Here is a 26,940-nt window from a genome sequence, read left to right as displayed (position 1 = left end):
TCGCCCAAGGTTACTGCCTGCCTTTCCTACGTATACCCCAGAGTCATCCACCGGGGATCAGCTCTCAGAAAGTTCCAGATCCGCTCCTCTTGCAGGAAATTTTGGACCTGCTAGAGAAAGGTGCCATAGAACCGGTACCTGTAGCGGAGAGGAACAGGGGCTGGTACTCCCCTTACTTTCTCATTCCGAAGAAAGACGGAGGACGGAGACCCATCTTGGACTTGCGAGAATTGAACAAATTCCTCAGGAAAGACAAATTCAAGATGGTCACTCTTTCTCAGATCCTCCAGGCCCTTCAGTTTCAGGACTGGTTGGTATCTCTGGACCTTCAGGACGCTTATTTCCATGTGCCTATCCATCTCAAACACAGGAAATACCTGAGGTTCGCAATTGACAACTCTCACTATCAATTTCGAGTACTGCCATTTGGGCTGACCTCCGCCCCGAGGGTCTTCACCAAGTTAATGTCGGTAGTGGCTGCAAGTCTAAGGAGGGAAGGGATTCACGTCTACCCCTACCTGGACGATTGGCTGATCAGGGCTGTTTCTCCGGAGCAAGCTCAGATCCAGCTAAATCACTTGTGCTACTCCCTTCACAAACTGGGCTTCTCCCTCAATTTAAAGAAGTCTCAAATGATACCATCGCAGAGACTCCAGTTCATAGGAGCGATCCTGGATACTTCCCTGGGAAAAGCCTCACCACCAGAGGTGAGGGCTCAAGATATTCTACAGATGGTTACCAAGTTCCAACATGCCCAACGTCTCCCAGCCTTCGACTTTTTGAGGTTGCTAGGCCTCATGGCATCCTGCATTTTCCTTGTGCCAGAGGCTCGCCTGAGAATGAGATCCCTCCAGTGGGCACTGAGGACTCAGTGGTCACAATTCTCAGGGAGAATGACAGATCTTCTTCAGGTTCCCGGCAGGGTGGCTCGAGACCTTTAGTGGTGGGCCTGTCAGGAGAACATTCTGAAAGGAGAACAGTTTTGGCAACCCTGGCCGGAGATAACAGTAGTCACGGATGCCTCACTCACGGGGTGGGGAGCCCACGCCAACGACTTGACCATCAGCGGTCGTTGGTCTCCATCGGAGTCCAGACTACACATCAACCTGTTAGAGCTGAGAGCCATCAGACTTGCGTTGAAGGCTTTCCTGCCAGCTGTACAAGGGAAGAACATCCTGATAATGACGGACAACACGGTGGCCATGCATTACCTCAACAAAAGAGGAGGCGTAGGATCACTACCCCTGTGCAGAGAGGCGATGCAGCTCTGGTTTTGGGCAATCCAAGAAGGAATCTCTCTTTCGGCAGTTCACCTAGCCGGAGAGAAGAACTTGACAGCGGACGCTCTGAGCAGGCAGAACAGTCTCCCATGAGTGGGAGCTAGCTCAGGAAGTCCTTCAAGAGATCTTCGCCCTTTGGGGAACCCCTCGGGTAGATCTGTTTGCCACCAGCCTAAACAGGAAATGCGACCTGTTCTGCTCAAGGGAATTTCCTCCGAGAGGAGCTCTGGGAGACACGTTCATAGTGGACTGGGAGTTTCCGCTTCTGTACGCGTTCCCACCGGTCCCTGTCATTCCTCAAATGATCAGGAGGTTGAGAAGATTCCGGCGAACCATGATCCTAATTGCCCCGGATTGGGCCAGGAGAACGTGGTACCCGGACCTTCTAGACTTGTCCATCTGCCCTCCAATTCGACTTCCTCTCAGAGAGAACCTACTCTCACAGAAGGGAGGTCAGGTTCTCCATCCAGACATCAAAACCCTCAACCTTCACGCTTGGCTTCTGAACGGCTGAGGTACAAGGATTGGGACCTCCCTGATGATGTTATGGAGGTGTTGCTTTCGGCAAGGAGGCCAGCAACAAAGTCTTTATACCGCTGCCGTTGGAACAGATTTTGCAGCTGGTGTAGAGAACAGAATATCGACCCATTTTCATGTGGTACACCAATGGTTTTGTCCTTCCTACTATATTTGGCAAATTCAGGCCTTCAAGTTGGCACCATTAAGGGCTATCTCGCAGCGCTATCTATCTTTAAGCGTACTGCGGAAGAACCATCCTATTTCAAATTACCCTTGGTAATACAGTTTCTAAAGGGGTTAACCAATGTTTATCCCCCAAGACCATTCCAAGTTCCCCTATGGGATTTAAACTTAGTACTAACTTTCCTGATGGGTACACCTTTCGAACCTCTCCATTCTTGTTCGTTAAGATTCCTTACCCTTAAAACTGTTTTATTAATAGCACTTACATCTGCTAGAAGGGTGAGCGAATTACAAGCTCTTTCTTGTAAACCCCCTCATACAATCTTTCACAAAGACAAAGTTGTCCTGCAAGTGAAGCCTAATTTCCTCCCAAAGGTAGTTTCTGAATTCCATATCTCTCAGAAGATTACCCTACCATCTTTCTATCCTCCTCCTCACCCGGGGAAAGAGGAAGAGAGGTTACACAGACTAGACCCTAGGAGGGTTTTAAGTTTTTACATTAGTAGACTAGCCAGGATAAAACAGGCAGACCAGCTGTTTGTAGGTTACGCAGGTCACAAGCTGGGGTTACCAATAACTAAGCAGACCATTTCCAGATGGATCATTCTAGCCATTCTGGAATGTTATAAACTGGCAGGGAAAGAGCCCCCTCAAAACCTTAGGGCTCATTCGACCAGAGGTATTGCAGCTTCATCGGCCCTCAAAAGAGGCGTGCCGGTTAAAGACATATGTGCGGCTCCTACATGGTCGTCTGTCCATACCTTTACACGTTTTTACATTCTGGATTCCTCCTCTAGTCAAGAGACTAGGTTTGGAAGGGCTGTACTGCATTCTATTCATCAATAGAAGACAGCGTGAAGTCAGTACTCCCTCCTCCGAATATAGAATACTGCTATGGGAGTCTATCTAAGATGAGGAATACGTCGGAGGACACAATCACTTCGAAGAACAAGTTACTTCTTACCTTGTAACGTTCTTTCGACGGGATGTTCCTCCGAAGTATTTCTCATCGACCCTCCCATCCATCCCCGCAGTTCTACTTCCCTTGTTGTTGCAGCTTACGCTCCTTCAGGGTGATTAGTCTAGTCCAGACAGTAATACTGTGGGCTACAAAACGGAACTGAGCAACGGACGCTGCGCGCGGCCTTTATAGGCAGGATGACGTCGAGCGTCGATACGGCGGCTGTCGAAGGACATCGACTCGAGGGACGTCGACGCGCAGCGCCCTCTAGAGAAAAAAGTTTCCGAGGCCAGCAGAACTGAAAGGATATATATCTAAGATGAGGAATACGTCGGAGGAACATCCCGTCGAAAGAACGTTACAAGGTAAGAAGTAACTTGTTCTTCTGGCCCAGGACCTCTTTCAATAGGAGCTGATAGGCACTGTTTGTGGGCTCCCTCCACTTAGTTTCTAGATATCTACAATCCTGTTTCGGTGACACCAATTCTGGAATTAGTAATTTTCGATTTAGAAAGAGTTTGTTGCGTGTTAATGATATCTGTTTATTTTTGGCTATGTAAGGCCGAGCAGGTCGGCTCGGCGCAGAAGACTTGGGGGACCTAATCGTTTGAAGGTTAAAAAAAATCTAATGGCATGGTTAGACGAAGCTACAGGGAGGTAACTATTAGAATGACCAACATTTGTATGGATGGAAAAGTGTAGAAGAAGTGAGATTTCTTGTGGGAAGGGGAATTGTGATGTCATGGCTGAGATCAAATCGAAAAGCGTAACAGTCTTTCTTGTAATGACAAAAAACAAGCCTGGATCCCTAAGGAGAAGTTGCATCTCCCGCCTCTCCCCCACACCCCATATGTCTAGTATCTGTGAAAATCTAATCTGAAAAGTTTTTCAGGGCTAAGACTGTTATTAATTGTAAGATTGACCATACGTAGTTCAGTAGAGGTCCAATTGTTTTGAGATGTTCTAAAGAATCTCCTAAAATGTTTTCTAAAGATTATGGTAGGACCACCACCCCATTTTTGTGTTTTCTATTTTTGGAAAAAAGCATAGCTTCCAGGATTTAATATGTGAAGGATGGCAAAGCAGTCCTCTGCCGAACCGAGTTTCAGCAATATTAAGAATTGCCAGATTATAATCGCGCATGACGTCTGTTTACAGTAGATCTAGCTTTTCAGTAAGGCACATTTTAAGGTAATGTCCCCGATGTTTTAGTTAAAGTTTGTGTTCTCATTAACAAAGGCAAGTTTAGTGTGTAGCGATACTATTGAGCAAGATTGTAACATGTTTATCTTTCTTGCCCTCATAATTATAATTGGTTATTTATAACACGCTTAATACCGAAGAGGTTACTAAGCGCGGACCTGGGATTCGAACCGGTTGCTCTCCATTGACTTGCTTTCAAGAAGAGCGTGTTGCCACTGAGCTATACTGTCTTGACTTGACACGTCGTGAAGAATATATGGGCCTCTGTCCCCAAGTTCCACACAGGGATAGAGAAAACTACTCCCTGTGCGAGCCTTGAGGCCACAGGTGGTGGTTGTTTCGCAGGATCAGATGCCGCCGAGGACCCCAGAACTGTTGGAATGAGTTCAGGTATTAGCACAAACGAGCACAGTACTGTAAACAATGTAACTGTTATTGAAAAGGGGCTTACCTAAGTTTAATGGAAAGGTGCTAGGAACTCTGAGGCTGTGGTGCAAGGAAGCGTTGGCAATCCATAAAGCCAAGCACGACAAACTCAGCGCTGGCTACACACCTGATGATTCCTGGATGTATTTGTGACACTGTGGAACTCCTGGACTACTACGTTAAGTGTTAGCCAAAAATCCAAAAGTCTGTAAATCCGAGCAGAAACCAAAACACAAATCCAAGGATCAAGAATAACCAGTCCGTAATCCGTAAACTTGAGGTCTTATTCCAATGAATCCAAAACGTGAATCGAAATGCCAAACGGTGTCGTGAAACAGCTGTGAAGCAGAGAATGATTCAAATTGCGCGGCTTTTATGTCTGCTGACTCCCGATCACGTGAGCGGAGCTCAGGGCACGCGACCGGGAAGTCGGCCCAGAACCAGGAAGTGGTTGCAGTCGGCTGCTCCAGCCCGCTCGCAATCTCCATGGCAGTTGCCACTGGAAACGAGGGAACAGACAAAGTCGCCTTCTGACAGAGTCTTGGAGCTGATGACGCTTCCTCCGCACCACAGGTAGCATGACCTTATGAAGGACTGACTGCGACTTGGGGAGTCTAGCTGTGTTATGTGTCGGGGAGACCCCGGGGGTATGAGTGTTATGTAAAGCGGTGTGCCGGAGGGTAACCTTCCTGCCGCGCACGACATATACTACCTGTGCCATTACTTTTTAAATTCCTCCCTTCCTGCCTTCATTTCTTTATTGCCTTCTTTTTTCCACATTTTGTTCCATTTCTTTCTTTATAATGTTTCCATTTTTCTTTCCTGATAGCACCATTTTCTTTTTTTTTGTGAACCATGGTGCTATGCATTGAGATCCCTTCAGAAATAATACTTCCCATCCTCATCTTATCCCAGATTCAGGGGGTGGCAAGGCTCTGCTTCCAACTGTGGGGCTGAGATAGCATTTCAGAGATCATGATATTTAGGGATGAGATACGTAAGATTAGCATTCCTCTTATGAAACAAGATTGGCAAAGATTGAAGAAATTACAACTTAAAGTTTGTTGTTGTGGAACTTGTGTAAAGTATCAGGTGAAAGAAGAAAGGAAAGCTGCAAAGACATTCGAGAACAAAGGTGTAAGAAAGGAAAATGAAAAAGCAATGAAATTAAAGAAATATCAAATGAAAAGGTAATGGATAGGCCGACATTGGGAGAGGAAAGGAAAGCAAGAAATGAATGGAAAGAACAGAAGAAAATGGTCAGATGGAACAGAAAGCAGGAAGGTATGTGAATGTAAATAAAAAACTGTGGAAGAGAAGAAAAAATAATGCTATTATGGAAGAAGGAAAGGGATTCATGGTGAAAAGGACAGTAGTAGTTTAATATAAATAAAAGAGGAGGAATAACAAACGCCGAAATAACAGTACAATCTAGCATCATACAAATGTGGCTTGTGAATAGACCAATTTCAGAATTATTGATCTATTGTAGCAGGAACCATGGCCTGAGTTTTCGAAAGTGTCCTGCAGTTATGTTTTGTAATGGGGCCATGGACTCATCCAGGACAGTGGGAAGGAGGGCTGTATCTAGCAGCTAATTGGAGGGCTACTATTTGAGGTTAACATATATTCAAAATATGATGTTCTCAAAAATGGCAGTGGTGATTACTTTTGATGTTCTTGAAGAAAAACGATTGTGAAGCTTTACTCATCAACTAACAGGTAACCTAGATAGGCTGGAGCTTTGCGTTGGAGGATAATCCGAGATCTTGTTGGAGGCAGATTTATTGCCAGATCAGGAATATAGTGTGTTTATGCTACTTCTAACATTGTGTTGCAACCAAACTGATATGGTGATATAGATCAACAAGAACTGCAGGAACATGCATTTGCTTTGCTACTCTTTTTATCCACAGCCACAATGGTAAACTGGTTTTTCAAAAATTACTATGAACGAAAATGTCAATGTATTGTTACTAAGACAAACCTATGTAAACATACTTCAAATGTTTTCATCCTGGAATGTAAAGTACAGCTATTTACTTTTTAATCTATTTTCATTGTATGTTTTTATTTCCAAGTGGAAACAATATTTTTAAACAGAGACTTAGAGGAAATTGAAGAAAGAGACCAGGAAATGGATGTGGATGCAGATCCCTTATGCTGGTTGCAAGCGTCTTACACAGCATTACAAAATCACAGAAATCACTTGGCTGTCCAGGTGAGAGCCATCGCCATTGCTGCTTTTGTAATATCTTGTATACTGACCTGTGAAATTACATCTACTATTGCCCACGAACATGACATGCATTAGGGTGTTATTTGTGTTTACTAATGTGTCACATTGGTTGCCACTCCCAATCATAGGCAAAGGAAATGGATAACCATGAAAGTGACCATGAATGAATGAATGAATGAATGAATGAATGAATGATTAGTAGACTCGGACCAATCCTCCCACAAGGACCGCCTGAACTTTAGTTGATTCGACCAGGTCGGACTTCAGAGTAACTTGTAGAAATGTTTTTCTGAAATTTGACCACATGGATTAAAGGGGGACACGTTGGTGGAGATCAATTTCATTCTCTGGCATCTTTAAAAGAGGAAGAAGGCAGTAGCTAGAGGTAGGTGTGATGGGGTGTGCAGTCATAATGTCGACATCAATAATGTCGACAGTCAAAATGTCGACAAAATAATGTCGAAAATGTATAATGTCGACATACAAAAATGTCGACACAATACATTTTCGACATTATTTTGTCGACATTTAATAAAAGCATAAATACATTCTCTATATATATACACACAAATACGTTGTTGATGGTAAGTTTGATATATCAGTATGTTTATTAAATTGAAAGTAGTATGTGTAAGTAAACGTAACTGTACAACATAATAAATAAATAAAATTAACAATACTTTTACTTTAATAAATATATAATTAAATACAACACCTTTTTGTAATTCATTTTAACTTGTTATATAATAAAGAACCAGTAGATGGCGCTTGAGAGCTAAAAATGTATGTCTATAATTATTAACTTATAATTGTTTTGACTTTCTACGTAAGGTACGTAGCACAACGTAAACGTGAGCGCCATTTTTAAAGCTCACTTTCGACTTGTTTTTACCGCGGTCGCGTCCTCGTCCCTTCGCTCCATGGATTTGTTTTTTTTTTTGGGCATTTCATCATTTTTTTCATGGTTTTTCATCTGACGGACCGGGTCTTTGTGGATTTCAAGGATTTTGTCGTACGGATGGTGGATTTTTTTTTTCGGATATGGCTTTTTTGGAAGTTTTTATTTTCATGCAGTAGCGAGATTACCCGGAACTGATTATTGGACTTTCGAGTAATATGGATTTTGGACACTTTTCGGTGAGTTTGGATACCTTTTTTTACTGAAGCTGTGGATTTCAACAAGAAAACGGTACTTTTTCACGGTTAATGCAACGTCATTTTGCACCTGGATTCATGGATTTTATGGGGGATTCTTCACCTTTTTAACACGGAATCTTGGCCACCATGAACTGTAAGTACTCTTTTTAGCATTTTAAGTTAAAAGCTATGGAATCTAAGTAAATGTCCTTGTTCTCTACTGTGAATGCTTGTACTAATTGCACTAATTTACTATCATAGTCTCTGTATTTTTTGGTTTTCGGTGCCTGATTTGCCAAAGAAATTGTTTGCGAAATTCTCATTTCTTGGTGTTGTTCTTCTAACTTTAAGTCTCGCAAGAAATGCCACAAACTTGGATTTTGGGTATTGAAATTTTTACTTATGCGGCTATGCCAGCCTTCTAATGCGTTATTTGTTCGGGGTTTGTTCTCCATGGTGTTGCGGTAGCAGTTCCATAACTCAATTGTGTATTTTGGTCGGCGTCTGTTGCCACTCCGTGTTAACTGGCCTATCCATGTATTTTCGAAGTAGTCTAGTAAATTTGTTAATTCATTTTCATGATTTTTATAGTATTCACTGTCAATTAAATGTTCGTAATAATTAATAACATGATTCTCCGGTACAAAAGCCAATGCAAAAAGTTTTTTTACGTTAATCTGAAAGTAACTGTCCTCCGTATATTTTGCTGACAAACCTAATTTCTGTATTTTTCTCCAAACACTTTGAGTGAAATGAAAAAAACAACCCTTTATTGTAGTGTCTTTGTACACGCATGAAAAACCCTTGATTTGTGCTGTTTCAAAATCCATGATTATTGTCTCTGGTTGTGAATCGGGTGTAGTTTCCTTAATTTTATTGTATACGATTTTGTAAGCGTCCTCTGTTTTTTTTGGCATCAAAAAGTAAATCAGTGGTAATGTTTTGTCATTGATTGTTCCATGGACAGTATAAAATTGAAAAAACGGGTGGGGGCATACTTTAAACGTGGCGTCACTTTGCCAATATTTGCTTTGACTTAGATGGCGAAAGTTTTCAGAGGTAGCGAACACCAAGATTTTTTCATTGTTTATTCCCATTTCGCCACAATAAAAATGTTCTCCTCTCGCTGTAATCTTAAAAATATCCGGAATACGTATATGTTCAAAGGATGTAGGTGGAGGGGGTAGGTTTTCATTGGTATGTTTTGCTCGGTTCATAGTGCGTTGCATCAACTTTTCAGCTGGTAATTGCGCTGTTACATGCGTTGGTAATTGGCCACAAACTTCCCTGAGTACCGATCCACTAGTTTCCCCCTCATGTTCTACTGCTTTTCTTTTAAGTTCCGTTAATGTTTTCCTGATGATTATAGTTGTTTGATCAGGCATATGATTGTGTTCAGCGTTTCCCTTTACTTCTGTTCCCACTGTTACTGCGCGGGCTGAACATTTATTTTTTGTATATTCTGTGCAGCGCCAGTATATTCTCTCTTTTCGCTGAAGTTCTTTACAGAATATGTATCCATTCCATACCAGCTGCTTACTTCCTTTTTGGCTTTCTATAAATTCTATTTTGTTTTCCATTTTATCACCTGAAACGACACGTAAAAATAATTTTTTTGAGGTACTGTATACTATTTCCTTTATTGTAGACGTAATTTTTCATAATGGTAGTGCGTCTTACCTTTTCGCTAGAAAAAAGTACGAAAAAAATGCTGTCAATTGCCCGAAGTAACCTCTCAAGAGATGTTCTGTCAGGTAATGACGGTTTTTTCACAGCCGTTAACCGTTTCCTGCTATCAAAAACAAGGTGCTTTACTCAGGAATGTCATCTAGCGTGTTAACCATTTCGTAACCTATCTTTATCCAGTGTCACAGACAAGTGGGTGATTACGGACGAAGGGAAGGGGAGGGGGTGCTGGGATGGTTCGTGATGGAGGGTGAGGTTGGGGGGTTGGGGGGGGGACCCCCCCCAATGATTATTTCTGGTTATTGTCTATGATAATCGACCATTTTTTTTGTCGACATTTTTTTTTCGATAAATTGACTTCTTCCATTCTATGTATAGGATGTCGACATTATTGTTTTCGACATTTTTTTTTCGACATTTTTGCATGTCGACATTTTTTTGTCGACATTTTGACTATAAACCGTGTGATGGATCCTATGGAGTCATCACTGAACTCCAGCCTAAAATCTCCTCCCATGTGGCCGGGGGAAGGCAATTGCTACCTGTTCCGGACCCGGGGAGTGGTATTATGACGGAGGATCTCATGGGAGGAGATGGTTGTCAGGGGTCGAGGAGCTGTGGTGACCCCATTAGGAGAGATGCAATATTCTCCCCTTACATGTGAAGAGGATCCTAGAATTGCTAGATTCTTAATGGCATGTTGCCATTTTACAAATCCCTCTAGTTATAAAACCTTTTTTCCCAAACATTCTAGGCAGAACATGCATACCTCACATGTACCTGCATACACGAAACCAACAATCATTGATGGTTTTTTTTTAACTAAAAATCACTTCTAAAGTCCTATAGGCTCTATAGACTCCCATAAAACCTATGGTACTGGAACAAAGAAGAGGAGAAAGGAGTCACTGTGGAACAGAACTACTAAATTGAATGTGCAGACTAGTTATGCAGAGGCTCAACTATGCGGGACATTTAAATGGATGTCCACGTTCACCGTGGGGAGAGAAGCCGAATGGAGGCAGAAGGAAGCAAAGCCACCGGAGGGGGCCAGACGCGCGAGAACGGGTCGTGCTACAGGGAACCAGCATTCCCAAATTGCTGTGTGGAGGCAATGGTCACCGCAAGCAAGCTAACTGCAACGCAGTAATGCATTGAGACGTAGGCTTACCGGCAGATGAACGCAAACTACACAGAAGAGCTGAAAGGTAGTCTGCATTACGGAAGACGCCATCCCGGGATGAATGTGTCATGGAAACAACGTGATGCCGGTCAGAGGCAGTGCCAGATACCGATGAGTCCGCCCAAGGAAGTTGAGGGGGCCCCAAGGTATTCCGGACAGTGAATGAAGCTGTACAGACTTAATTTTAATACCAACAAGTTGAGAACAAAGACAATTACCGAAGTCCTCATATGTGAAATGTCAGTACGGGGAATGTTGGAGCAAGTGTTGCCATAATTTAGTAGATATTAAAGGAGGAAGAGAAAGACAGAACTTCAACACATCTCCATATACAAGGTATCAATATGGGAAGAGTTGGAACAAGTATCAACAAATCAAATGAATATAATTTAAGGAATTAAAAGGTCTAAACTTGAACAAATCTCCATATATGAGAAGTCAATGTGGAGAAAGTTGAGAGGTGTTTTATGTAACTATTTTCACTAGTACAGAGGCATGTGCTGAATTGTAGGTATCATCCAACTTGCATTCCACATCCCATGTCACAGGTTATTCTGGCATGCATGTACCAGTACAAGTAAATGCCAAGGGTACGGCACCACGAAATCCAACAAATAATGACAGCCAGAGGAGGTTGCACATGCATCTCCATTCACGGTCTACCAAAGATCAGGTAAGAACAACACACACAGCAGTTCAACAGCGTTGGGTGTCAGTTGTTAACAACCGCTCAATTACAAAATGAGCCAAGAACTTCTTGCAACGTAACATTCGCTCTGGCAGGAAAGGCAGACACCAACGCAAGTAGAAAATTGAGAGCAAGCTTCAAGAGAAACTAACCGTGACAGACCAAAAAATAAAAGAGACAAGGAGAGAGATTTTTGTTTTTAAACCTTGAATAAGAGGAGTTGGTTTTTGCAACCCACAAACGAGTTTTTGGGGACATTTGTGCTCTCATAATTTGGTGCAGATACAAATCCCTGAGGAAGAGACTATTCAAAGTATTGGCCAATGAACAGACCAAAGGATTGAAGCTTCCAGAGCCACTACTTGTTAAAAACTACACTTGGCAAGGTTTAAAAACAAAAATCTCTCTCCTTGTCTCTCTTGTATTATCTGGTCTGTCGCGGTTGGTTTCTCTTCCTGTACCTATTCCAAACCTCCAGCCTCTCCTACACCCCTGGTATCTACTCTGCTCTTCAGCTCATTGCTCTACTACTTGCAACACCCACACTTCCCAATGACACTGACAGGGGGTGGTGGCACCAGGCCCCCCAGTTGCTCACACACACACACACACACGCACGCACCTCAAGGGTGTGGCTGGGTTCCTCATTGCACCATCCAGTACTGGATATAGACTAGCAATCTTGCATGCAGGCTTGGCATGAGAGAGTAAGGAAGGTGATAATTCAAATGTGACTGTGCAAAGACGTGATATGTAATTGAACACAATGACGATGTTGCTAAGTGAAGTAGCATGAAGTAACTATATGGGTGCTGGACCGGTCAATGGCCTATCTGAGACAGGCATGGTATCAAGAGATGACACAGTCAACAGATTGTGAATTCAACAATAGAATCTTTATTAAGTTTCGGGATGGGTGTAATGCCCAACATGCTCTATAGCTGTGGTGGGGATTTCCCTACCTAAAGAAAGTCTATGTCCGTAAGTCCACATCAAAAGTCTGTCTGTCAAAACGTCTGCTTGCCCTTACATCTAATACAAAAATGTAGTGTAGAGTTATTCGGACTCGATAATGTTGAACACAGTCTGGAGCAGCCTCCAGCTCCCTTCCTCAAGTTCCGGATCTAGTTCCAACAATTATGGGTTTCAAATGTTCCATCAGGACTTGGGTTTCTCTTCCCCAAGTTTCAAGCACACTTTGTCTCTGTATACAAAGTTCAAAAGAAGCTCAGGGTTCCCTTCCCCAAGCTTCAAGCACTGATTTGCAAACAGTGTTCCAATGTTCAGCTTTATCTTGTTTCAGGTTTGTGTTCACAGTTCTCCTGGATTTGTTAGGGCTTCCTGGTCTAGGCACAGTTGACATGCCGCACGGCTCACCCATTGCAGGTCACACAACCTGTTACCCTTGCTCCAGCTTTCTGCCACCTGGACTTATATTGGTTTGGCAGTTCATGACCAAAAGGTTCATAGATTAGTGATTTCTCTTTCTTGGTCCTTACTTGGCTCTTTTCCAATTTACTTTTTATTAGCTTTCATTTACAGTCTTTACTGCCACTTGTTCAGCTTACTTTCGCTCGTTCGGCATTTTGATTACACTTCTCTGGCTCCCCTCAGCTGCTTGTTCACAGCATTCATTCTCGTTTTCACAGCATTAACAGTTCATATTACTTTCTTAGTATCCTTGATTGATCAGAGACATTTGAACACGTATAATTCCTTCAGACATGACCACTTTGATATATTGTTTCTACAAAATCAATTTCTAACATTGCATTCATTTCGTTTCGTCATTCTGGTTTGATCTGAGGCTTTTAAGAATGTGCCGATCACACACTACCACTCCGATACAATGTAACTCAGCAACTTTAATATGCGCATTGATTTTCTCACATTCTGAGGCTAACTCATCGTGGCGTTCTTTTCTTTAGCTTTCTCGTTGTGATGATTTCTTCCATTTAGGGAAACTAGCATTTTTTGGCCACAGCGAAGTGACCAACACTCTCCACGGTTCCCTTCTCCCACCTTCACTGGCTCCCTGGAGACACAGCTCCCTGCCACAAAGTTCTACTCTGCTTCCCCGCGCATTCCTTCAGCATCTCAGCATTCCATTCTCCTTTTGGCTTCTTGCAGGTTGGGCTGACCTTTCTCTTGATGCTCTCTCTCGAAGTTCTCTGGTACTCCACCTTTTATACACCTGAGCCCCATCAAGGGGTTTCAGGCGCGATTCACTCGCCTCCTTTGCCTGATTCCAGTTAGGCCAATTACTGGGACATGCCTGACCTTCAGCCCTGTAGTCTTCAGGATCCCTCTTCTTCGTCCCAGTAGTATAGCAGTGTTTACTATAGGTTAGTCTGTGTTACTCTGGGGCATCTTCTTTTCTCAGTACTTTGTGTCATTTCTGGGGGAAAATTAGGATATGGACAGCAACATCCTACAAAGGCTGAGAGCCGGTAGGGTGAGTCATTCTTAGGTATACCATGTCTCACCCTCTGGCACCCTCTCCCCAATCATCAAGGACCCTACACTCCGGTAATCCTCCATAGCTAGTTCATCTCCAGGGTCGGGATCCAAAAGTGATGGCCCTTCCCTGGCCACCTGAACAAAAGATCCCCTTGGAGTAGTTGTGAGAGTGCCTTCAGTTTTCTCACACCTATTAGAATCAGAACCATGGATTGGCAGGGTTTCTCGTGACGCGCAAATCTGCAGTGGCTGCTTTCTGTGGCTTATGGGGGCCTGGGACATTGCTGAAGGTTGTGCCTTGACAAAGTGTCCATAGCCAGTGGCCATTTTTTTATTTTTATTTATTTTTTAGTGTACCCGGAGATGGACTAAGGCTGTGTCCCAGGAAAGTTCCCACTGGGTATGGTCCTTTGGACTTTAGGTATGAGGTTTATCATTAAAAAAAAAAAAAACAATCTTCAGTGAAAAAACCTTTTGCTTGAATTGAGCTGTTGGTTAAGATCCTCTTCAATTTAACATTTGAAATTGAACCCAGAACATTTGATAAAGGAACATTATGATTGGAGCGCAAATCCACATAATCCAACACAAAAAAAATGGATACACAGTACTGGCTCTAACAGGTTTGGCTACTATTGGTTTTCATTAGCACTTTTTGTTAGTAATTTGCTGCAAGAACTGTGGGTACATGCAGGTAATGTGTGCTGTTTATATGTGGTGCCACGAGCATTGCATGCCAGTGACTGAGTTATGGTTCTGTCGGGAAGAATTGATGGTAAATTTAAATGTTGCTTTGCACTGCAATCAGAATGTCCTCCTGTATTATCTGCCTAGACCCTTGATGGCAGCACCACCATCGACTCTTATTCTGCTGCTTATAGATCTACTTTTTCATTATGAATATATTCCTAGCTAACCACATTGTAAAAGTCCAATCCTGGCACTATACCTATGCCAGAAAGGAACTCTGCAGCCCATAAAAGGTAGCCTGCATTATGGCTAGAGCCATGGTAGTGCAGGGGTTTTTGGGGGAGTAAAGAATTTCTTCAAAGCCCTCGGGTGCCCTTACACTACGTGATGTGGCCTCAGAGCTTAAGACAGTCAAGTCACAATTACGCAATACTTAGTCCCTAGCTCTTACATGCAAACTGAAGCATGATAAAGAAATACCAACCCAGTGGACATATATAATACTTATGGTATGTGAGCCTGTGGAGTTAATTTGTTATTCTAGTCTCAAACTCTGGAGGACGAAGTCCGATCCCCTCATGTGACTGATTTGTGGAAAGCACTGTGGCACAAGCATTAACCCAGACAGACCCTGCATGCTAGACACAGTCTCTGTGACAGACCAGTGAAGGTCACCCTGTCACTGTGTTCTCAAAATTGAGAGTCAGACACAAACTGTAGTTTAAAGAATGTTTTTATACTTGGGTTAAGGACTTATGAAGAATGGGTAAGGATGGTGATTACTCAGTAACCCAAGTGTCAGAATTATGTGGCCTCGAAGTGTCTGGGTTTCATTGAGGCAAGGGGCCAGTCTATCTCTCGAACAATAGGTTAACAGAGTAGGATCTGCCCCTTTTGCCCTAAGAGGTCCATCAAAGAAATATTCAGTCTCACTAAGCTCCAGAAAACAATTGAAAAGAATCCAAGCCAGGTGACCAGTGCAATACAAAATATTCACCAAGTTCCTCCAAATCCTAACAAAAGATAAAGGTGCAACTCCAGAGGTTCCCTCTTCAAGGAGGAGGAATGTTGCTCCTTCCAGCGTCAAGCTGGTGGCGTGGTTCGATCATCCGACCTTTCACTCCGGGTATAGCTTTTCTCCAGCCATGCAGTCATGGCTCTGGGGCATCTGGATGCTTTTGGAGTCCTCATGCTTGCTGCATACAAGTTTCTTTGGGCACTTTCCTTGTGGGCTGGCAATGGCTTCTTGCTACGCTGGGCCCCAGGTCATTTTGCTTTTGAGTGGAACTGATGCACTGATGTGGGCTTTGACAGAGAAGTGTGCTCTATTCTCACTTCCTACTTGTGATTCTGGAAATGCATCGGAGGGACAGGGCCTCCGTATCCTTGTCCTTTACTGCTTTTTATTGTGTGTTCTGTTGTATTTTCCACGCAGGAGTTCATGTGGGACTCCTGGCGGTGTAGCTCTCTTTTGGTTCGGTGTACAGACCCATAGGATACCCTTATGGCACCCATGGGTGGGGGTACAACCCTGTGCCCCTATTGTATGTTTTTGGGCAGCTGTGTGTGGCCCACAGAGCAGGGTATGGGCTGGTGGCAGCTCCATGCTGAATTTGACAGGTGCTCTGAGTATCCTCCATTTTGGGATACCAGACGCTGCCATTGGAATCAGTTGATTCCTGATAGGAAACAAGATGGCCCCTGTGGCCTCTTGCTTTCTATCGCCTGTTACCTTGTTTTCCCCAAATTCCTGGGAAGCCTTGACTCTGTCCCTTCCCCCTGACTGGCTGTTGGGTGGAAGTTCCATATATGGTGTTGTTGTGAAGTCCAGACTGGCTGGAGCCTTCCCAGTGACTGTATGTTGTGGGTACACCTTGTGGGTGGGACCTGGGTGAATGGAGTGTGTGACCAATATGCACTTCTTGTTGTGTATGTCTGGTTTCTGGTGTTTGACACAATGACTGATATGAATGCAGTGTGGCGTGTTGAATGGCTGGGTACTTGTCCCAATACACATAACTTGTTTCGAGTGTCTGGAGAGAAGTGAATGGCCTGAATGCACTATGCACCTTATTGGCTGCCTGCCTGCATGAATGCCCTTCTGACTGATTGGTTGCCTGAGTGTGACCCAGCAGAATGAATGGGAGATCAACTAGTATATCTGGGGGCCTCTCACTGCTAGAATTTGTGTTCAGAAGCCACTACGAAGAGTAACTGGAGTAAAACTGAAGCTTAACCTTGAAGCCGTGCTGGAAGAGAAGTCTTGCTGCTGCTCTACTTCGTCGATCTGAAAGCTGTTGTGTCTCCAAGGATTGACCCAGAGAGGACCTGGTTAGGCGCCCTCTTCCCGAGCTATGAGGGACCATTGGGCACCAGCTGATCCTTTCCAAAGCTCCCTGGTAGACAGACCTGCGACAGGCTACCGACCAGAGACGGGGGACCACCACGGAATCTCAAGGAGAAGTGCCCGGACACTGTTGTTCATCACTGTCGCCGACCAGAGCCGCCGTGCTCCCTTTGCCTAAGTAGCATTTGGTCCAAGGACCATCTCGCCTGCACGTTGACCGCTTTTGTCCTGCCGGAGAAAGTTGAGGCAGCCAACGCACCGAGGAGGATCCGCCGGTGGGTTTCCCGCCACCTGACGACCATAGAGACGCCGGACGACTCCACGCCCTTGCTGGGCCACAGTTCTTCACAATCTCTTTGCGGTCCTGAACTATCATCCCAGAGGTGCCCCGCACGCCTCTTCCTTGCGGGACGCCAAAGCTCTGTCGTCGACAAGCACTGCTAGGAACGAAGCTGCCACCTCACTGTTGAAGGAGTCCCTGAGGGACCCTCGAATGTGGAAAAAAGGCACTGTCACCACACACGAACTGATACGGCAGACACGAGGTTGTATTCCCAAAAGCTATGGTTTATTGCAAAGTAAATAGTGTTGGCCACTGGTCTCACGCCCCGCGACGTGTGTGTAACAGACCTCGGGAGACGCAAGAGAGCGAGAGACATACATCAGTTACATGATTACAAAACTAACATCTTACAATCAGTAGTGTCACATCAAAAACCGCCCCTTGCACATCTCCTTTCAACTGGGCACGATGATTGACAATCGTGACGAGTATGACACCTCAAACATTTGTTTTAGCAACAGTTTGCAATTTTGTAAGGCTGCAGACATAAGTCTTTGTTGAAAAGAACAGAATGCTTCTGTTCTCGCTAACAAGCTGCATGTGGGGGGGGGCCACATTCCAGGCCTTCCTATCTCCTAGTTTCTATTTGGGTCCTGGGGGTCAGCTCGCTCTCCAGGACTCTACAGGGCTCGAGAAGGGGGGCCGCAAAGAAGAGCATAATTCAAGCAATTTAATGCTCGTTCCGAGTTTTTTCACTGTGTTTTCGAGACACACTGGCACCTGCGGGCTGATTAAGATGCCTTGCTGCCCTCTTTCAAGGATAGCGCGCGGGAGGAGACCGGGTATTTCTATGAGGGTTGCTACGTTATGTTTCAGCATATTTCCCTTGGCCTTGCACTGCACGCTGGTAAAGCAGAATATCATGTCAGCAAAGCATTTAGAACAGAAAGCAATAAGCAAACGGTAGAGAAAACAAGATGGTGATTTCTGTCACCTTAAAATGGCCGCACTTCGGTCAAGCTTATGATTATGTATTACTAACACTAATAGCATGAGATGGTTGGTCTTGGGCCAACATAGCACATTTCCCCATGATCAAGGGGTGTCTGTTTTTCTGGATCGACACTGTAGTCGTTCAAACCTTTTTCTTCGTGGGATCTCGAAGATCCGTGGCTCCTGCCTTAAATGGAGCTGCTCAAGAAGGATCCATCGACGCACTCTACTATTTAAGGTGAACTGGGGTTGTAGAACTATTTTAGAAGGAAATAAGACTTCTAGAATAATATATGGACTGGGCTTGTGAGGTATCTTTATTTACAGGTTGCCCAGGCCGGGGGGGGGGGAATCTCCACACAGAACTATGTCCAGTGGTAGGGGCCAGTATTCTGCCAATTGTTCTAACCAACTGCTTTCCTCCTATGTCTATTGTTCTTTGACCTTAAGTGATCTGTGTGACATTTTACCAGAGTATAGTTGATACACTTTAATGAGATCTGATAATAATTGTGGTACCACTTTAGAACTGTATATATTTGCCATTATAGATTTTAAAAAAATATAGATCTGCTGAGCACAAAGTGATTTATTGTGATAGTATACATAACCTTGAATATTAATTATATAAAGACTGTTTTAACTAATACAGTGTGTGCACATTCCTTTGTGGGGCTTGGGGACTACACTGTACTTAAGAACCAGCCTGCAGCATCTCCTGAGAAGCTAGGCCTTGATTGCTCGACTACGTTACCAATAATAGAGAATCTTGGCTGGGGTCTTCTGTGCCTCTCCTCTGCCATATAGAAAGCAGGACAGACCCCCCGCTCCAGTCTTTACACTACCCATGCCTCTTTCTGTGTTCTTCCTGGGCCCTTCTCCACACTCTCTACTCCTGGGCCATCCTTAAACTCCCTGGCATAGGTGTGCCAGCTCATTCCTCCACCTACCTCAGTACTTCTCCCAGAACCAGTGTGGTCCTCTGGAACAATCCTAACCTCACTATCTAACTGGGTGGTCGCTTGTTCTCTCCCTATCCCAAGATCGCCCTGCTCTATCTCTCCCTCTCACTCACTAGCGATTCAGATCTTCCTTAAGCCTACTGATGTTATCCCTTTGCTTCCTCCTGCCAACATCTCTCTCTCTCCTCTGAGGGTATCTTTCTCACTGTAATCCTCCCCTGCCTTCAGGTCATCCCCTTTCTCCACACCATGCCAAATCCCCCCTGCTAGATCCTCTCTCCTCCTGCTCCACAAGACAAATCTTCAGTTCAGTGTCCATTGCTTCTCTCCTCACTAAAATGACTTCTCCATCTGTCTTTTCGTTAGATGGCGTCTCCCTCCTTTACTTCATACAGCACAGCATACTCCACCCCTTTGCCTATTAGATAGGTTTCCTCTCCTGCACAATATTCCTCTCCTCTTCCCGCCAGATGAAACCTTTTCCTTTTGCTCTCTGAGATGGTACGCATTTGTCCCTGCTCCCAAACAATTTCCCTCTGACAAACCAGTAGCTCCACCTGCTCCAGAAAACTTTCTTTAGCCAATTTCTCACTCCTCTATACTACATGCTTCTACCTCCTTACCACGCACCTGGCCTCCGCCATCCCTACCATGGGGTCTCCAGGACCAAGGGAATCTAGGTTTGGGTGCCTTTTTAAAGCATAATCTCTTCTTTATGTGTGTTGTGCTTTGGGTCAATAATAGCACAGTGCTAAGTGGCCTGGGCTGCTACTCTGGTTGTGCTGTGTGCTCAGGGTCATTTGGTTGGCAAGCGAGTTGGCCTGAGGTTCTATGAAAGCCAGATACCATTTAGTACTCTAGACTAGGCGTGGATATGTGTGTTCCCCTCTTTGTCATCATGCAGCCTTGTTTTCAGAACCTGCTTCTCTTTGGGTCCCTCTTCAACCACTGCATGAGTAATTCTAACCAGGAAGCCTTCTGTTATGATTGGAGAAGGGTTTATCTTTCATAGCATGTAAAATTGAAACATTGCAACTCTTAAAGTGAAAGAACCATGCACACTTGTTTTAATCTTTGTGCAAGAGATGCATGTATGTTTCTTTCGGTTCAGTCAGACTGTGCAACAGTGGAATGACAGTCCCGTAAACCACATGTGTCCTGCAAACCTTTCAGTTTAATCTTTCTGGCACTATTTGCACCCTCGCCTAGAGGTCGGGGACTTCTGAAACATTGTTCCCTGAGCAGGAAAGTGTTTAATTTCCCAGTCATTGTTTTGGGACTGAATAGTGGGTGCCAAGGCTACCTCCACCATAAGGGGTCAATTGCCCTTGCTTTTCTTGAAGTATGAATGTGACTGCTCTCTGACACATACATATATCCACAGGGAATGGGCATTAACAAATGCCTCATATAAAAATGGTACCCAGGGTGGTGTGCACAAACCCGAAAGAGGAATAACTGCCACATATCGATCCTAAGCAGGAGCCCTGCAAAAATGTCAGATTCCTACCACAAGTAGTGTCTGGGGAATATAACCCAGAGAACAGATACTGCAGAAGTGGACATGCCATAGGGGAGCCAAGACTAAACACTGATATAGTGCTAGCTCAAAGATGGATTCTTCTGCCTGATATTAAGATAGCTATTGGGTTACATATTAGATCAGCAAGCCAATGATCTGCAGAAGGTGAGCACATTAGCAATTCACCAGTGTGGAAGCCCCTCTCAAACACGAGCAGGATTTGACAAATCAGGCAGTAGAATACAATTGGAATGATCAGGTAGGGCTGATGTAAAGCTATGGCAGAAGCTAGAGTACAGACATCTGTAGAAGCTGGTGAATCCAATAATACAGGTGAACAAGGAAAATAATCTTTTCAGGAGTCGGCATCCAGAAGGGAAAGAGCGACCCAGATGACAGTAGAGCAGAAGAACCACCAGATGCATGTGTTGATACTCAGAAGAAAAGTCATAGAAGCCCTGAATCTGTGGAGGATCTCACCTACTGTGGCTAAAACTGAGAGGAGTTCTTAGGAGCTTGAAATACTGGGCCACAGTAAAGGTATAAAACTGCTTATCACTTATTTTTTGGAAGGGCATGATATCCCAGAAAAAGTACAATATTGCATATTATTGAGAAGGACACGTTACCCCACACTACTGTCCCTTAAGATTGAACTGGAACATTAAAACACCATACCAGCACACTCTGACCAGGTAGGATTAGGATGCCAGGGCACAGATACGATGAGAAAACACTCCACCTTCTAAATGAAGCACAGGAAATGCAGGGGGTCTCCGCTCCATAGACGCAGAAAAAGCATTTGATAGGGTAGCATGGGAATTTTTAGACGGGTCCTCCTATAGGTTGGACTAGGTCCAAAACTCCATCAGGGAATTAAGGCATTATACTCTTCCCCGAAAAACCAGTGTAGCAGTCAATGGGGGCTATTCAAGATGGTTTAACCTGGGAAGAGGAACTAGACATGGATGCCTACTATCTGCACTGCTTTTCGTTCTCTCACTAGAACAAATAGGCCAGAGGGTAGAAGGTATTACAGTTGGAGGGAGAATGTACAATCGTGGGCTCTATGCAGATTACATGCTGTTACATGTGACTAATCCCCTAACATCGATACATGCGGCAATTGAGATAATTGAAGCATATGGAAGACTAGCTGGACTCAAAATAAACCTTGGAAAATCGGTCCTCCTCCCCCTAGACAAAAGCAAAGACGAGGATTTGGCACGGTTTACACCCCTGGGCATGAAAATAAGTCTGGGAACATTGTGATACCTGGGTATTGAAGTTACTAGAGAACTTGGGGAACTATACGATGCAAATGTCACCCCTCTCATGACAATGATAGGAAACGATCTCACGAGATGGAACCAGCTCACAATATCATGGCTAGGTCGCCTCAATGGCATTTAAAATGGTGATCCTATTGAAAATCCTCTATTTATTCCAGATGCTACCCATACGTATACCCGATGAGTACTTTGTGAAAACCAAAGCCTCCCTGCTGTGGTTTCTGTGGCAGGGCAAGAAATGACTGGGTGTGGGTCTTCCAGTCATACGCTTATAATACGAGGCCACACAACTGAGCATTCTAGTCCCTCACCTCAAACAGCAGAAGGACCTGCAATGGGTAGATCTTGATAACAAACATCTTCATCCTGCAGCGGTAGGTGAATGGATATGGGTAACCAGATCAAAGTTACTCAAAAGAATAAGAACACACTCCATCTTAGGTATCCTGTGGGATATATGGCGGCCGAGAGTGGTTATGGAGGGGGTTACAACGTGGCCATCCCCACTAGGACACATATGGGTTACACACAGAGAAGTTTCAGGTGTGGTTTGAAGCCGGACTGGAGAGGGCTGGCAAAAGATGGAAAGGGGAGACATACATTACAATCCAAGAACTCAAAGAGGCCCTTGGCGTCGGACCACTTCTGGTTTTTCTATACCTGAAACTGAAGGGAATTATGACCAGAGATGTCTGGAAAGATAAATTACAGAGAGAGCTCACCCCTTTGACAAAATACTGAACATGACTACAGGCCCCAGAGGGTTAATAGGCACACTGTACAGAGCCCTGAGAGACACAAACCACGCCCCCTCCAGGAAACTAAAAGAAAAATGAGAGGTTGACCTGGGGAGGGAGCTGTCTCCACAAGCCTGGCTCAAGATTTGCAGAAGAACTGCGCAAACATCCATAGCTTGCCAATACAAACTACACAGCATCAAACCTCTCTACAGACGGCAGTATGACCCTGTCAGATTAGCCAAGATGTACCAAGGAGTGAGTCCCTTCTGTTGGCATGAATGTGGAACAAAAGCCAATTACTGGCACATGTGGTGGAGCTGTGCAGCCGTCCAGTCATACTGGGATGAAGTCCTCGGCTGGATCAGAGATGTAGAAGGGGAAACGAGACAGAAAACACCATTGCTAATAATGTCCGGTCTAGAGGAACAGGAAGACTAACTTGTAAAAATACCAAAGATGGCTCATGGGCTGGTTCTAGCTGCCTGAGAATGCCTAGCCACATTCTGGAAAAGGAAGATTCTCCCGATAAAAACTGAGTGGATCAATGTAGTGCGGAACCTATACCGCATGGACTGCCTAACAGCTGCCATTCATGGGGAAAGGGGCTCCGTTGAAATGGCATGGGCGGAATTCTGTGTGAAATATGAACACTGAATCAAAACACACAGTCCTTGCCTGACATTGAAGACTATGATCAACCCTAAAATGACTTTGAGAAAGCCTTTGCGCCAAAAGCTATGCAACCAGTTGAGAGGTTATAAAAGTCCTCTTAAAAATGTATATATATATTTATATAATTTGTGACACAAAAGAGCCAGTGGTGAAATGTTTGGGGGACGGGGTTGGGGGGTAGGGGGGAGCTTCAAGGGAAGGGAACAGAGAAACAAAGCAAGGTTCCACAGAATGTATATGGACTAGATGTTTTAAAAAATAAAATGTTGTGACCCGCTGACTTAATTGACTAATCACATGTTGCCTATGATTGATGTCAATCAAAAAACTCAATAAAAATACATTTTTAAATAAACACCATACCAGGAAGAATTGGACCAGGCAGTCTCTTTCTGGCTGACCCACAAATACCAAGCACTGAGATTTGTCCCTCAAGACAACTGGCTAAAAAGCATGAATGATATGTCCAAGCCAACCTGTTGAGCTTAGAGAACTTGAGCGGGATCTAAAGAATCTTTGCACTTCACTGCTTGACCCATCCGGACCCTCTTTGCTTAGATCATTCCAAGATTTTCATTTCCAATTATTATGTAGATTAACCCCCTAGACCCAACAGGTGTTTCTCCAGCATGGGGTCTGGCATGGATTCACATGCTCATGAATATTCCCCGTCGTCAGGCTGGGAATCCTCGGTAAAGAAAAATCAGTATCAATTTCGTTTCTGATCTGTCTTTCGTAGTAGTAACCAATCGCTGATATCTGCGTCATACTGACCACAGCCAATGACTGCCCTCTCCCTAAGCCCCGCCTCTGGCAGCCATCTTCAGATTTTTACCGCACGTTCAAGTGTTGGGATCCTCGTGCTATTGCTCTCGAGCGTTAGTGCTTTTTTCGCGCTTTTTCTTAGGAAAACTTTCTCTTTTTCGGTCAAAAGAGCCTCAAGCTCCACCGTTTCTTTATCCGATCAACGGGGACCCGTGTCGGATTCTTCTACACCCCTCAAGGGTGAAGATTTCATCGAGCCACGCTTTTGGAGGACTCCAGAAGTTTCTCAGGCCCTTCTCGAGCATGGCCCAGGAGAAGGGAAGCTCGACGCCCTGAAAGCTGTTCAGGGTCTGCCCTGGATGCCAGCTTCAGAATGTCTTTAAGGAGGACAAACACTCCCTTTGCCTTTACTGCCTGCATGAAGACAAGACGCACGTGGAGAAGGACTGTGCGTTTTGCGGCAATATGTCGGAGCGGACCATGAAGGACCGCCATCAGCGTCTCGCCAATTTCTCGTCAGACCTTTTGAGGGCGCCCCGGCGACGGGGGTCCAACAGAAGGCCAAGCACCGCGAGTCCGCTGGCACCGGGAGCGCTGAACGGTCGGGCTCTATGGGCGCCAGGCAGGGCGCATCCTCCCCGGCGACAACAACCACGAGCCAATGCTCTGGCTCGGGTAAGAGGAAGGCCGAGCACCCGGCGAAGCTCCTGGAGAGACCCCGGTCGTGCTCGAAGGCCCCATCGGAGGGGGAGCGAGGTGGTGACACTCCCCCCAAGGAGAAGGCGGTGAGCGCACCTAAGGTGGTGAAAGCCTTGAGCCATCCGGCCAAGGCCTCTATCGAGACAGTCGCGGCGGCCCTGGCTCAGCCTGTGGAGGCTACACCAGTGGTGGCGACCTCAGGGCCCAGAATCTCCCTGCCACCACGGAGGGAGTCCTCTTTCATGCCCATCGACAGGACCCCCGTGAAACCTCAGACGGAGAAGAAAAAGGGGGGACAGGAGGTCGTCGTCGATTCAACCTCTGAGGAGGAGCTATTCGAAGTCTTAGGCCACGGCTCTGGCGTGGAAGAAGACCATCCTGTCGGGAGGGATCCCGATGTGGGAGACGACGAGAACGTCGAGGGTGCCGACGGGGCTCCTGATCGCCCGTCGGAACCCCCTCAACCAGTGCCGCAAGACAACTCGACGGCCATTTTGTTGGCTATACAGTCCTTATGCTCGGAGATAAGGACGAGACTGCCGTTACCACCAACGGAGGAACCGCTCCCGACGGGGGACCCGGAGCCAGGCCCTTCTGGGAGCCCTCCTCTTAAGAGAAGGATTCATCCTCCACCTCCTTTTCAACCTTCGCGCCCTGCTCAGCCCTCCTCCCCGTCCACCACACGTGGGGATGATACGGGGACTGACACGGCCGCGACGGGTATTGATGATGAGGTTTACGACTAGGTTCTCCCGTCGTCACCTCCTACCCAGGCTTCCCCGCCCGACGAGATTGGATCGTTTCACGCCATGATCGCGAGGGCCTCCGAGCTTTTCCAGCTCTGCCCAGAAGAGAAGAAGGAAGTTTTCCTTTATCAACGGCACAAGACCAAGAGGAAGATGGTCCTCGCTGTACCTCTACTGGACGATATCTGGGATGAGGGTCTCGCCCTCCTCAAGAACCCATCCACAACGCCGGCTAGAAGGGATCGGTACGAGAAGAAGTACCGGGTCCCGGCCCCCTTGTGCCTTCGGGCACAGCCGACCCCGGACTCGGTCGTCTCCGCGGCGGCCAGGAAGAAAGCGGGGGGGGGCGCGGCCTCTACGTCAACCTCCCCGCCGGACGTCAAGGGAAAGAAATTGGACACGATGGGACGCAGAGTCATCTCATCGGCAGCGACGACTATTGAGGCTGCCAACGCCTTGGCTATCGTAGCCCGTTACGACAGGGAGTTGTGGTACAAACTCGCCCCCCTGCTGGACTTCCTACCAGACGACAAGAGGGCGGAGGCCCTAGAGATCTTGCAGGAAGAAGTGGCGTCGGACCACTCCATTACGATAGCGATGGACATCGCGGACACTGGATTTCGCCAGTTGGGCAACGGCGTGTGCCTTAGGCGGCGTGGATGGCTCAAGGCTACTGACTTCCGTCAGGACGTGCAGACCAGAGTCTTGGACATGCCGTTCGACGGGAGCAACCTGTTTGGGAAAACAGTGGACGATTCCCTACAAGCCATCAAGGCGGACACGGAGACGGGCCGGGCTCTTGGTGTTCTCAGCAACGACGGCCGCCCTTTCGGAGCGGCGGAGGCAAACGGGGTGCCTCCAAAGGTTCCAGCGGTGGATTTTCCACCTATTGTCAAGCGGCCCATTCGTCGTCACAGGAAGCCTACAGGGGACGAGGCAAGTCGGGCGGACCCCGCTGTCGTCGCCAAGGAGGACAAGGCGGCAAAGCCTCATCGAAGTAGGACTGAACCGGCCGTGGGGTCGGGCCCCCACCGAAGCACCCAGGTGGGAGGCCGGCTGGCGAGCTTCGTCAGCGTGTGGGAGTCCATCTCCACTGACCGTTGGTTGCTGGACGCCCTGGCTCAGGGTCACGCGCTCGAGTTTCTAAAGAGGTGCCCGCGCGTTCCCCCTGTGGCCATGAAGGAACATCACGTCCCTCAACTTCTCTTGGAGGTAAGGGCGATGCTCGGGAAGGGCGCCATCGAGCTCGTCCCAAAGAGGCTTT

The 26,940-nt window shown here is 45.8% G+C and overlaps 1 protein-coding gene across 1 annotated transcript in view; it reads left to right on the top strand.

Annotated features, from left to right (window-relative positions):
* The window catches only part of LRRK2 (leucine rich repeat kinase 2), a 2,398,611-nt gene that overhangs the window by 324,177 nt on the left and 2,047,494 nt on the right, over nucleotides 1-26,940 (top strand). The window contains exon 9 of the mRNA XM_069629211.1: nucleotides 6,654-6,793. Within this exon, the coding sequence (XP_069485312.1) occupies nucleotides 6,654-6,793 (140 nt within the window). The remainder of the gene's footprint in view (nucleotides 1-6,653; nucleotides 6,794-26,940) is intronic.

Source organism: Ambystoma mexicanum, chromosome 12 (assembly GCF_040938575.1).
Source record: "Ambystoma mexicanum isolate Mex_15411 chromosome 12, UKY_AmexF1_1, whole genome shotgun sequence".
Taxonomy (NCBI): domain Eukaryota; kingdom Metazoa; phylum Chordata; class Amphibia; order Caudata; family Ambystomatidae; genus Ambystoma; species Ambystoma mexicanum.
Note: the sequence above shows the minus strand (reverse complement) of the source record. Positions and strands in the feature narration are given on the sequence as shown.